Here is a 12830-nt window from a genome sequence, read left to right as displayed (position 1 = left end):
CGCCAGTCAAATTGCTTGTCATCGAGCGCGTGTTGCTGGAGAGAGTGGTGGTTTAATATTTAAGGATTTCTAGCGCTCGCCTTTGTTCCGAATCCCGAAGGATATTTAAAAAGGCAGCCGACACAATGCTTTACCTGGAGGATTATTTGGAAAGTGAGTGCTTTGAAATTTTCTTTGAGAAAATCGATTTTATCCGAAACCTTGGCCACTGTCGCGATCCTTAGCTGTCAAATTGGATCAGCTGTTTACCAACTTTTCGCCAAACTTTTTGAAATTTGTTTGGGTTAATGATTTTGTTTTTCCTTGAAGTGATCGAGCACCTGCCGCAGGAGCTACGAGATCGGTTCACGGAGATGCGAGAAATGGACTTGTCCGTCCAAAGTAAGTACAGAAATTCGAGTAAAGCAAATGGAATTGCAAAAAATTATGCTAATTTGCAGATAACATGGACACGCTTGAGAAACGTTCCCGCGCTTTTTTCTCGCAGTGCAAGAAAGGTGAACTGCAAGGTACCGAAGCGGATGCCGAGTTCCAGACACTGCGGAAGGATTATTACAAGGTCCTGGAGGATGCCGATGAGAAGGTGAATTTGGCCACACAAATGCATGAATTGGTGGAAAGGTACTTGCGCAAACTGGACAGCGAACTGTTCAACTTCAAGTGCGAATTGGAAGCAGATAACAATGGTATTACGGAGATATTGGAGAAGAGGTCCTTGGAACTGGACGGCAACAGCACTATGTCGAATCTGAGCAATCAAAAGGAGAATCGTTACTTCGGCGCAATACCCAGCAACAATCACCACTCGCACAAGGAATCCAGCAGGTATTGTGAGGTGTTTTGTATGTCAATTGGTTTGTGTTTGGGGGCTGTCCTCAGAAACTCTCAGCTCAATTGCTTAGAAGTGTATTGGGTCCGTTGCAATTCATTGAACAGTTTTCTCTCGGGCGCACAGGGCCAGGGCACAATCGTTAGTACATATTCAGAGACCGGTCCTACTTCCACGCGGATCAAATGGGCAGATATTCTGCATCTCTGAGTCCTGGGGAAACGTTCTGAATATATTGAGTACGGACGCATGGTGTATGACTAAGGTGCCAAGCAGTAGTTGCCGTCCAGACTCAGCATTTCTACAATGTAGACCTTGTGTAGGATAGAGACGTTCATGGCTTGGTTACAAAAACCTCAGAATAAATAAAATCCTAAACACTAAACACACTTGGGATTAGAAAATTAGCCAAGCTAGGTAATGATGATGTAGGTTAAGTGCTGAAACTGACGAGGAAACGCTCTGTCGGGCTTCTGCCTCAAGGCAAAAGTTAGAGGCTTATGGTCCGGGAAAACGGTGAACGGGCTACCTTCAAGCGAGAAACGGAAGTACTTGATTCTAAGATACGCGGTATAATTCCGTTGAGTATGATTCAATCGTTTTGAGAAGAAATCCAATGACTGCTATCTTTGGTTCACCACTTGGTGAAGAGCAGGGCATACTGTCTGAGGCATCGACGAACGCGGCTAGGGGTGCATCTTGTTGAGGGAATGTGTGTAGCATTTACTAGTTGTTGCTTGGTTGTTGGCCCCTGGAACCACATAACCTTCCGAGAAACTTTGGTGTTAGGAGGATACAGGAAGGCGTTAAGTAAAGCCTGGTGGTGAGCAGCTTTGGGTAGAACCTTCTAACTTTGGTAGTGGAAAACTCGCAATAATTTGCATCATGTCTGCGTTGGGTTGTATGCTGCGATGGGTGGTGGAATGGCCTAGAAATGTCACCTGCTGCTGGAGAAATCTGCACTTTCAACGTTAACAATGTCATTGTCAAGGAGACTTTAAAAAATGCACGCAGGATGTGCTGAAGATGCGACCAGAATGTCCTCCAAGTAAGCGAAACAAGTCCAAATTTCATAGTAGAGAGCGAATAGATCTCTGGAAGGTTTGCGCCGTATTGCGCAGGCCAAAGGTCATCCGTGTCAATTCGAAGAGTCCGCCATGTGTGCAGGGGCGTCTTTGGGATATCTTCCGGATTTTATTTGAAATAATTAAGGCTTGTCTTCTCTATTCGTTAGGAATATTTATTAAGCTTGCAAAAACCGCTATCTCGGGAACCGCTTGTTCCCTTCATCAGTGCTAACAAGCTTAATAAAGATTACTAACGAGTAGAAAAGGCAAGTCTTAATTATTTCAAATAATTTAATCGCTGGAAACACCTTTGGGAGCTACAGTGGTCTAGGCGAAATCCAAGGTCAAGAAAACGCTACAGTTTGCTAAATAATGTGGAAAGTCTTCGAACCGTGGAGTGGAGTACCAGCCTAGAATTGTCTGAGCATTCAGGCGTCTATAATCTCCACAAGGTTGCCATTCGCCGTGGGGCTTTGGGACCAGGTGGGGCGGATATGACTGCTGTTGGAAGGTTTACATATATCCTGCTTAAATAGCTGTTCAAAATCTCTCTGCGTAACCGCGGGTTTCAGGGGTGGTAAAGGACGCATCTTCGAGTAAATTGGGGAACCAGTAGTGTTGATGTGGTGCTGAAAATCATGCTTAACTGGCTCAGAGGGAGAGAGAGTAATGTCGGCGTGGAGGTCGCTGTTGTTAATTTCATCTTCTGAGGAAATAGCTTGTTGGGTATAGAGACGGGGAGGACCGAGACTTCTGCGCCTGTGTCTACAAGATAATTGCGCCTACTAAGGAGGTCGTTTACAGTAAGACGCCGTGTTCCTGCAATTCGGGTACACGTGGCTGTACATTCTGGTACATTCGTGGCTTGATCTGCAAACCCACGTCAGAGTTCGATGCAGACCGCGACGAGTGACCACTCGGACGCTCATATCACGACCCTCTCAACTACTCTCTCGAAAGCAAAACATTCACAGCCGCCGTCAGTGCGGACGCATTGGCCGTAAGCGTGGCCAATTGCTTCCTTAATTCTGCCACGTCGGCGGAATCGTAAGACATATCCGCGACAACGGGGTGCCCTTGCACCTCAAGTATCTTGTCCACAGTGGCCGCTAACACTTCCACAGTATTACCGCCGGCACACGCTAGGCTGGTTTGGGGGGTCCTCCGGCAATTGCTGAGGTTACAAGAACTTTAGGAGCTCCGAGTCAACTCAGCTGTTTCATTTCTCGAAGCTTTTCACTTACGGGAAGGCGCGTGACGAGCTGCTCTTTCAATAGGGCGCAGGAGTACACGCTCAGCACGTCAGCGACGAGTGCGACGGATTCTTCGCCCAACCTGACCACCGCATGGTTGGATTTAGTGGCGTCCATCGCGAAGCCAGCCAGCGCGAATTGCGCCGCCAACTGGAGGAATCTGATGATGAAATAATGAATCAATAAAGTAATAGAAAAATGAAATTCAATGCTTAAAATAAGAACAGTGGGCGAAGCATTTGCGGTCGTTTTCTTCTCGTCGTCGCTGACTGCAGAGCGAGCTCAATTTTTATCCTGGTAATTGGCGCGTCTGGCGCGGAGTTGAAGGCGGGCGGTCTTATCTCCGGAATTCTAATTCGTTATCCAATTCAACCACGACCGCTGAACCTGTTTGGGGTTGGGGTATGCAAGGAGCGCACACCTAGGATTACGAGGCAACCGAACAAAGCAATCTACGCCAGTTAGGACACTCACAGCTTAGCTTTCAGCTCACTCGAAGTGTAGAACTTTACGCGAGCCATAGGAGCCAATTGAATTGAGTAAAATATTTGTTTGCGACCGTGCACAATGCACAAGAAACGAGCAAGCGGCACCGCGAATGCGTAATAAGGTCAAGGAAGTCGTGGAGTTTTTCGTTGGACTGGATAGATTAAATCACATTGCGGGTCTCATTAGCTCGCACAATCCTTGGAAGTCTGAAGCTGGACGCTCCACACATTCGGTTCAGCTGCTCTGAAAATGACGCCAGTGTTGCGGCATGGATTCGTGCCTCTTGACGGATCCCTGTATCTCCCTGATCATGTGCCGATGTCGGCGGCTCAAAGCGTTAAAAATGCGGGTGGCGGGACCTATTGATACGGAAAAAGAGGTGTGTTTAGTATAGGTATCTTCGCCGCAGGTTTGCCGGTCAGAATCTTTACCAGGACGCAACTGGTCTAATATCGGTATGGAAACAAATTAATGCAGCCCGGATATCGTGAACGTGGTTAGGCTCCAAGCCGAAGACCATGGAAGGCACTGCAAAAGAAAGCCAACTTTCTTGGGAATGAGGAAGGGAGGACGCAGCAGACTCAGAAGTTAGCGTCGGTCTTCACATTATTACACTTATGTCTATAAACATAAAGGTTAGTCAAATTTTTCTGCAGCGCTCCAAAGCCTCTTGCCTACTAGCGGCAACGCTAGCAAGTGGCAGGATTGTTCTGATATATTTCTGGTATAAGAGGTATGGGTCCATTTTAATAAAATCTTTGTTATTCGGTCAGTAAAGGGGACTAAGATCTTCTTCGATGAGAGATCCTCGAGACCGAGAGCCTGCGTCCTAATGTCGAAATTGTTTAAGGCAATCATGCTGAGACAATTTTGTTGCCAGGACCTAGTTACGGTCAACTTACAATACCAGGTTAATGGCAAGAGGCCATTCACTTCTTTTGGTCTGACGGCCGTCAACGTAGGGTGAAGTTATTGACCTGACAATCTGCACTACAAAGTTGTTTGAGCTGATTATAGACTGGCGATTGGACGAAGTTCAATGAACTTCTGGGCGACAAATGGAGCTTCCTAGGCGGCTAAGGACTGCTTTGGGAATAGAAGATCAGTTGGAAAATCTGAATCGCACACATTTAGAGTACTTTGCCCTATTTCCCGCAACTCTGAAAGACGATTACGAGATGGAGGTGTCCCTGCACTTTGAAAGACTCCTGATCCCACCAAGGAGCATGGAGTTGACGATACAATATACGCTCAAGCTTATGCGGATGATGTTGCTATGGTAGCTGTTGGTCGAGATTTTTGATCTCATTGACAGTTGGTGTTTCAGGCATCGACTGTCAGTAAATCCAAATAACACCGCAATGGTGTTATTTCCCTTCTAGAGATGAGTAGTAGAACCCTTCAATTCTTTGGACAAAACATGCAAAGGTAAAGATGAAACGCTGCCTATGCCTATGGCCTCTGTAGACGGACCTTTGCCTCAATTTGGGAATTAAGGCCACAGGTAGTAAAGTGGATATGTGTTGCTAACATTAGGCCGATGCTCGCTTATGCATCCGTAGTGTGGTCAGTAAAGGTGAGACAAGTGCTGTAAACTAACCGCACTGCAAAGTACTGTGTGTTCGGGCATTATCGATGCTATAAGCACAGCATCCGACGCAGCTCTAAATGCATTACTCAATTTGCAGCCCTTCGATATATTTATTCAAAGCACTGCAATGCTCATAGGGTGGCCTAGAGCATTGGAAGAGTTACTGGGAAAACTAAATCCACTTTTTGGAATGCCTTCTGATTTTTGGATCCCCATATATCCGTTTGGTAGAAAATATGCAGTTAATCTTGAAACGAAGGGAAAATTGGGACGAACCAGAAGAATGCGTGGCATGATGTACTGATGTTTTAAATATTTAAAGCAATATTCGAACTTTGCCAGTCTTGTTGTCAATAAAATTTTACTACGTTTTTAGGCATAAATATAGTCTAATTTGAAAACCGCCTGTTGCGCTCAGGTGTGTCTAACCGGGTTAACCTACTTGTCCCCACCTACCGCCGACAGGCCCGGTATCTTACGTCCGATTTCGCTGGATATTTCAAACTTGGTGGTGCAGCGTCCTCCATGTCCTTATTCCCAAGAAACTTCGCCTCTTCTCACAGTACCTTCCGCTGCCGTCGGCTGAGAGTCTTCTCATTTTCACGGTGTCAGGTCTACATGGATATGTTTCCACAAATCGGCATTAGACCAGTTATGTTTCCATCCCCAGCTTTCCCTTCTTTAACTTTTCCTGGCAGAGGTGGAATAGGAGGGTATGACTGGCAAGGTTTAGCAGCTTTGTGGCTGGAGTAGCCGGGGTTATGACACAGTTGATGAATTTTCAATTTCGGTAAAGCGACAATATCCGGTAGGCGAACCCAATTTTAAATAACAATAAAAGTAAACAATGCACACATTTATGCTTTGAAGCAAAGCGGATTTATCATCCGCCATTACTTGGCCCGTGCTGTAAGACATTGTCCAGAAATTGCTACTTGAAAATTTCCACGGTTCAAATTGCAAACCTCGTAGCCAAGGCTGTCGCAATTTAGACCACTTTTCTCAAAACTTTTTTTTAGTGTCCAAACCACTAGAATCTACCGCAGGCTTCCCTCGGACTCCTGGGATAATGTAATGAAAAAACTACGCTAGAGGAGAAAGAAAAGAGGAAATGCTATGCTATTTGCTGAGTTTCTCCGGTTCCCCCAATCAAGACAATAAAGAAGCAGATAGTTGGCATGACACGGAGCCGCGGATAGTACATATTAATTTGTGTGAAACAAAACCTTATTAAAATTGATTCAATGTCTCTCTGTCCGTCTGTCTGTCTGTCACACCTTGATTTACTCGGAAACGGCTGAACCCATTGTCACGACATGTGGTGACAACATGTGGTCTGTGTGCCCCTTTATATGCAGCGAGTGGCTATATTTTGTGTTGAGTTTAAAAAGTACATTTTTTTTCACATGATATGCTCATGTGGAGTATCAAATAAAAGGGATTGAATAGTACTCTCCGAAACTAATCTTACTTCTGATATTGGGTGAAATATATGGAAGATAGGGTTCAAAATGTATCCCCCAAAAAGTGAAGCAGGTTTTGTTCTTAGAACCTATCCAACCGAAAAATCTGAAAAAAATCTAGGCCGCGAAATACATCGCGTTCCGATCCGCACAAACAAAGTTAATAATAGTATATTACCACGATCCCAATAATATGGGACATAATTCTGAAAAGTTTGAAGGCAATCCAACTATTATTAACAAAGTTAGGAGAGGTCAAAGTTTCGCAATTCAGTTAAATTTACTGTACCCTAAGACTTATATGACGCCATCATCACATTATGTTTTAGTTTTTCTTTTTTTTAGTTATTTGGGAGAGATGTGTGTACCTGGTTACCACCGGTTTCTAATTTACGTACGTGCTTTTGTGCACGGAGTAAAGTGGAAATGCGTGAAGATGCGTTACATCAATTTATCAATGCCGTAATAGACAATGTTTGTTTATTTAGGATGAACCCAGCATTTATGTCGTTGATATGTGTGTGCATTTGTGAATCTTGATGGTTGCAAAATATGACAGAATATTTTGTATTCTTAACTATGTACGAATGGAAAATCGTGCAGAGAGTTTCTCACATAAGATGAACACAAAACCTTTATACCCAAAGCGCCCAGCTTCCGGTATCCCGACTTGTTTGTGAACGTGGCAATTATCGATGTAATAGTTTCCAGACCAAATTAGTTATGTATATAGTGAAGGTGGAAATCTTAAAAAGACATTGCTGTGCCAGGTTGCACAGGCACTGTATTGAATTCTCACCGCAGGACCACCATGAGGGGATTATTTCCCAAGGAGGGTTCTGGGCTACACCTGCACGATCAGATTGCGCACCCGTCGCTCTTTCCGGTCTCGATCCAGTTCATGGAGTTTGTTTTGTAATGCGGCTATTATTGCGTCTGCCGCTCTCCATTTTCTTTCTATCTCAGCATCTTATTGACATTGGAATATAACATGCTCTATGGCCTCGTGAAGCAGTGCATTCGTGTATAGAACTCGCCAGTAAGTATAAAGTTCCGCGTCCTCGGAGTGCTTCGCAACTGCTACTATCGTCAGGTCGTCAATTAATGTTGTCTCTGGTACGCAAAGGAGCCAACTCCACCATACATTATATTCCACAGTGGGGTTCCGATACTGAACCCTGCTGTATATTGCTTTAGACCCGTGCTCTGCCTGGTGCCAGACAAGCCTCACCGAGAGGTAATTTTCGTAAGAGGTACTCAGTTTCGTTAAGCTGGTCTTAACCTCAAATGGTCGATTGCGTAGTATTTACCAATAGGAAAAACGCCACCGAATCCAAATCTACGACTAACGCTATCGCATCGTCCGGGTTCGTCGAAATTCATACTGCCTTTCCGGTGGCCCACTCGGTAGCTCGATGAACGGAAGCAGCCTGTATAGATCACCCTCTCCAAAATGTTCCCATAGTGTTTAAAAGATAGGCAGGATGATATGAAAAGGGCTCACCAGGTGGTTTTTGGGGCTTCGGTAGCACAACAAACTGCCTCTTCCACTGGGCGGGAAAACACTCCTTCCAGCAAGCACGAGTCAAATCTCACTCATTTGGACCTGATCTTAGCAGCCAAATGGGGGGGTTTGATCGAGATCTCTCCCAACGCGGAAGTCCTTCCTCTGTTACTTCGGAGATCGAGAAGACGTCCTGTCGAACCGTTAGCCGAGGTCTATCTTCCTCCTGTTAGGGAAAAAGAGTTATAATTATTTTGAACAAGAGTCGCATGTCACTTGAAGTGACTTTTGCCAACGTATCTTATTGATTACAAAATTCTAGGCAATGCCACACGCGGTCGTGTTCCACCCATAACAATTTTGTTGGCTTTCCCGTACGGCCCTTTTACGAAGATCTCGATATTGTTTCTTCAGATCCTGATGTTACCGTTTCCCCTTCGTCTTTTGGCAAAGTTTTCGAACATGATGATCCCAATGTTTCTTAATGTGGAAAGGACGCAGGGGCATTGTGCCTCAGTCACACCTTGACACAATTGGCCTGCCTTTCCATTCCATCCTTTCAGGTCGTGACTTTTTTCTATAGCCGTCAGAAATATCTCCTGAAAAGTTCCAGGAGGCCTGCCAGCTTTCCTAGTTTGTCCACTTCTATTGCATCTTAAACTGTCGCTTTCTTCGCTTCCAATGTCGAGAAAGATAGTCTGATGGTCACTGGGAGTATAGCGTTCGTTATAGCGTTATCCCTCAAGTCATGCATTCCGCCAAAGATGTAATGAGGTATGTCAGTTCGACCAACGAAACTAGCCCTCTATCTCCGAGAATGGGGTCGCATTCAAGATTTGGCTAAGTGATTATTTTGCCACTCTAAGGTCCACGTGTTGAAATCGCCGGTAATTATTTTAGGGCTGTAGTTTTTAGCGTACAACATTAGACTGTCTGGCGTCTCCTCGCATTGTGCTGTCGTTAATTTTCGCCCTTACAAAATCCGCTTCTGGGAATGCCCCCGTTCCGGCTCATATCGCGGGTTGTTATGCGCACCCTTCATCTGCGTGGCGTTCCCGTAGTTTCGGTAGTACTACTACGTCTATATTCGACTTTCGATTCGTTTGGAGATTCTTGAGTAAGGTAGGAATAATTCCAACAATTCTTTTCTTTTTTTGTGTGGGGGGATCACTGATCAAACATCGTTTTCTTTAATTATTATTCTAGCCTAATATTTCTCACTGATAATCCTTACATTGAAAATTGATTTACTTTTTTTCTACAGAACCTATCGTCACAAGCCGGAAAAACGTCGAGACAGTACAAGTGGGGGTGGTAGTGCATCAGAGAAACGATCAGCAATTGGTAATAATAGTTTAGTTCCTCCAACACCTCAGCCCACTGTACGTCCCACAACACCAAATCTCGGTCATCATTCGGTGCTCCCCAGTACACCTACTACCCCTGTTTCATATAACTTACAACACATGGGAGCCGGTACACAAGAGAAACAATTGAAAATCTTTGAGCAAAATATTAAGTCAAATTCGTTTTTGACATTCCAGGCAATGCTATTGCAGCGGCAGCTAGCCAGGCTATTGCTGCGACACAACAGATGCCACAAGGCAGGCGGACCGCAAGTTTGAAAGCGTCTTACGAAGCAATACACGGTATGTCGGGTAGTGGTCCACACGAGCTTTTAATAGGACGAGAATTGGCTGGTGCCGCGCACAATGCTATCCAAGCAGTTGAACGCGAAGGGAGTTCACTACACAATCAACGCAAACACAAAAAGTAAGTAAGAGATCGACTTTATATTTGCAATCTAAACAACCAAAATCGAGCAGACTTTGTATTTCCCTGCAATAGCAAGATAAGTATTTATAACCAAGAGCTTCCCTTCACGCTTTTGTCCTTTCTAAGAATTATTCAGCACCTGCTGAAAATACTCGCATGAAAATGAAAGGACTCATATTAGCAGATACCCAGAAACCTAAGGGAATATGCCCTAGAAATAGAAATTACATATTCTACTGCCAACAATTTCACAAAATAAAATTCATGCAACCAGATCTATAGAGGTAAAATCGGAGTGTCTTTAAAAGCTTTTTCTTGATCCAACCTTGTACATGGTATACTTGTACTGCATGTGCCGTTGCACAGACACTAGCGCTCTCCGCATAATCTTTTTAGTTCTGAAATGTACACCAGTCTTATATTATTTAATTGAATCGTTCCATATAAACTTTTACAGGAAAATATCCAGCAGTTTATCACATGGAAGCTCTTCGTCGACATCAATGCCGTCGACCTCATCATCGTCATCATCGCACAGTTCGCAAGTTAATTCCACAACTATAGATCCAGTTGGTCCTGTGATTAACGAGAATGGAATGGCAGTTGAACAAACACCGGATGGAGAGTGGACTTATGATCCAAACGAGCCCCGCTACTGTATTTGCAACCAAGTGTCCTATGGAGATATGGTTGCTTGTGATAACGAAGCAGTAAGTGATCGAAAACCCGCAGCGAGTCTGAATAGTGGAAAGCATTGATTCGCATTTATTTCATTTCAGTGTCCATTCGAATGGTTCCATTATCCATGTGTTGGCATTACGCAATCGCCAAAGGGCAAGTGGTACTGTCCAAAATGCACGGCGTCGATGAGAAGGCGTGGCAATAGGAAGAATTGAGTGACGTTGTCTTCAAGGATCATTACAGTTAGATAAAATCTATGTTATCCCATACAGTAAAGTATTTATGTTGTAATTTAAAAGTATTTAGAAGTAAATGAATAGATCTAGAAAAATGAAACGTATTTTTCCTCTTTTACCTGATGTGGAATGTTTTTCGAATTTCTGGCATCCGAAAGAGCATGCAGGTAGTTGTAAGTTTTTCGACGGTCTTGTGATGGTGGTATGCTTCCCGTTCAAGATGATGAAAATTACCACCATATTTATTAGTCGGATAACAGTAGATGATTAGATAATTTCCCACCCGGTGATTCATCAACATCCTCTTCTTTTTTGTCTTTGTGGTCAATGCTCCCATTTTCCCGTCGACTGACGTATACACCATTAAGAATTGTAGGTCAGGGAAATACTGAGACCTTGGAGGAAAGAGTTCGGAAGTGGTCTACAAGTTGGGCACCTTCTTTTCAAGTCCTCACCATTTTCAAGATCAAAATCTTCTTTATACTAGTGATCAGGAATTAAGCTCGAAATATCAGTGAAAACGAATTCAGACACTTTTCTCGAAATTCTCTACATTAACGGAGATATAAGCGTTCAAAGTTTTTCAAATTTTAGGAATTTTCCTGGCATTCAGACCCCCCAACATTTTCAAGCTCAGACCCTCCCCCAATAGTAGTGATCGCGAATTAAGCTCCTTTTTGCGAAATTCTCAATATTAACGGATATATAAGCGTTTAAAGTTTTTCCCAAGATGCCTCCAAAAATGAGCAATTTGCCTGGCACCAAGACCCCCAAACTTATATACCATTTTCAAACTCAATCCCTCCCCCGATAGAAGTGATGACGAATTAAGCTCCTTTTTGAAAATTCTCAATATTAACGGAGAAATAAGCATCTAAAGTTTTTCCCAAGATTCCTCCAAAAATCAGCAACTTTCCTAGCACCCAGGCCCCCAACCTATATACCATTATGAAGCTCAAACCCTCCCCTGATAGGAATCACGAATTAAGCTCCTTTTTGCGAAATTCTCAATATTAACGGAGATATAAGCGTTTAAAATTTTTCCTAAGGTTCCACTAAAAATCAGCAATTTTCCTAGCACCCAGGGCCCCAACCTATATACCATTATGAAGCTCAAACCCTTCCCTGATAGGAGTGATCACGAATTAAGCTCCTTTTTGCGAAATTCTCAATATTAACGGAGATAAGAGCGTTTAAAGTTTTTCCCAAGATGCCTCCAAAAATCAGCAATTAGCCTGGCACTCAGACCCCCCAACCTATATACCATTTTGAAGCTCAGACCCTCCCCCGATAGAGGTGATCACGAATTAAGCTCCTTTTTGCGAAATTCGCAATATTAACGGAAATATATAAGGATTTAAAATTTTTCCCAAGATTCCTCCAAAAATGAGCAATTTTCCTGGCACCCAGACTCCCCAACCTATATACCATTTTGAGGCTCAGACCCTCTCCCGATAGAAGTGATCACGAATCAAGTTCCGTTTTGCAAAATTCTCAATTAATGGAGATATAAGCGTTTAAAGTTTTTCCCAAGATTCCTCCAAAAATCAGGAATTTTCCTGGCACCCAGACTCCCCAACCTATATACCATTTTGAGGTTCAGACCCTCCCCCGATAGTAGTGAGCACGAATTAAGCTCCTTTTTGCGAAATTCTCATTATTACCGTTTAAAGTTTTTCCCCAGCCCCCCAACTTGTGTACCATTTTGAAGCTCTGACCCTCCCCCGATATTAGTGATCACGAATTAAGTTCCTTTTTGAGCTTTCGATCTGCTTTACAAGCAGCCCATGCGGGGGACTCGCCTTCTCTTTGCTATAAAAATAGACGCGCTGCAAGTCGGCTTGGCGGTGGTTGTGGCACAATGTCAACCACTCCTTGCCTCCGATGTTACGAGGCAGGTAGGTCCACTCCGCGGCAGAGCTTTTGTGATGCGTTTGAAAT

The 12830-nt window shown here is 43.9% G+C and overlaps 1 protein-coding gene across 2 annotated transcripts; it reads left to right on the top strand.

Annotated features, from left to right (window-relative positions):
* The first annotated feature begins 10 nt into the window (after window positions 1-10).
* LOC119658315 (inhibitor of growth protein 3) lies at window positions 11-10985 on the top strand. Of its 2 annotated transcripts, none has more exons than XM_038065640.1 (7): window positions 11-153; window positions 310-381; window positions 441-825; window positions 9461-9540; window positions 9741-9969; window positions 10430-10682; window positions 10752-10985. In XM_038065640.1, exons 1-7 carry the CDS (start codon window positions 126-128, stop codon window positions 10866-10868), a joined length of 1164 nt encoding a protein of 387 aa, XP_037921568.1. In that variant the 5' UTR covers window positions 11-125; the 3' UTR covers window positions 10869-10985. The 2 variants fall into 2 exon arrangements, with proteins under 2 accessions (XP_037921568.1, XP_037921567.1); XM_038065639.1 differs by having other exon boundaries at window positions 9461-9672.
* The last annotated feature ends 1845 nt before the right edge of the window (window positions 10986-12830 follow it).

The sequence above is a fragment of the Hermetia illucens genome, chromosome 5 (assembly GCF_905115235.1).
Source record: "Hermetia illucens chromosome 5, iHerIll2.2.curated.20191125, whole genome shotgun sequence".
Taxonomy (NCBI): domain Eukaryota; kingdom Metazoa; phylum Arthropoda; class Insecta; order Diptera; family Stratiomyidae; genus Hermetia; species Hermetia illucens.
The sequence above is the reverse complement of the archived record's forward strand: the minus strand, read 5'-3'. Positions and strand labels throughout refer to the sequence as shown.

Coding starts and splice junctions, on each gene's coding strand:
- LOC119658315 (XM_038065639.1), top strand. CDS start 126: ATGCTTTACCTGGAGGATTATTTGGAAA. Junction 154..309: donor CCTGGAGGATTATTTGGAAA/GTGAGTGCTTTG, acceptor TTTTCCTTGAAG/TGATCGAGCACCTGCCGCAG. Junction 10,683..10,751: donor TTGCTTGTGATAACGAAGCA/GTAAGTGATCGA, acceptor ATTTCATTTCAG/TGTCCATTCGAATGGTTCCA.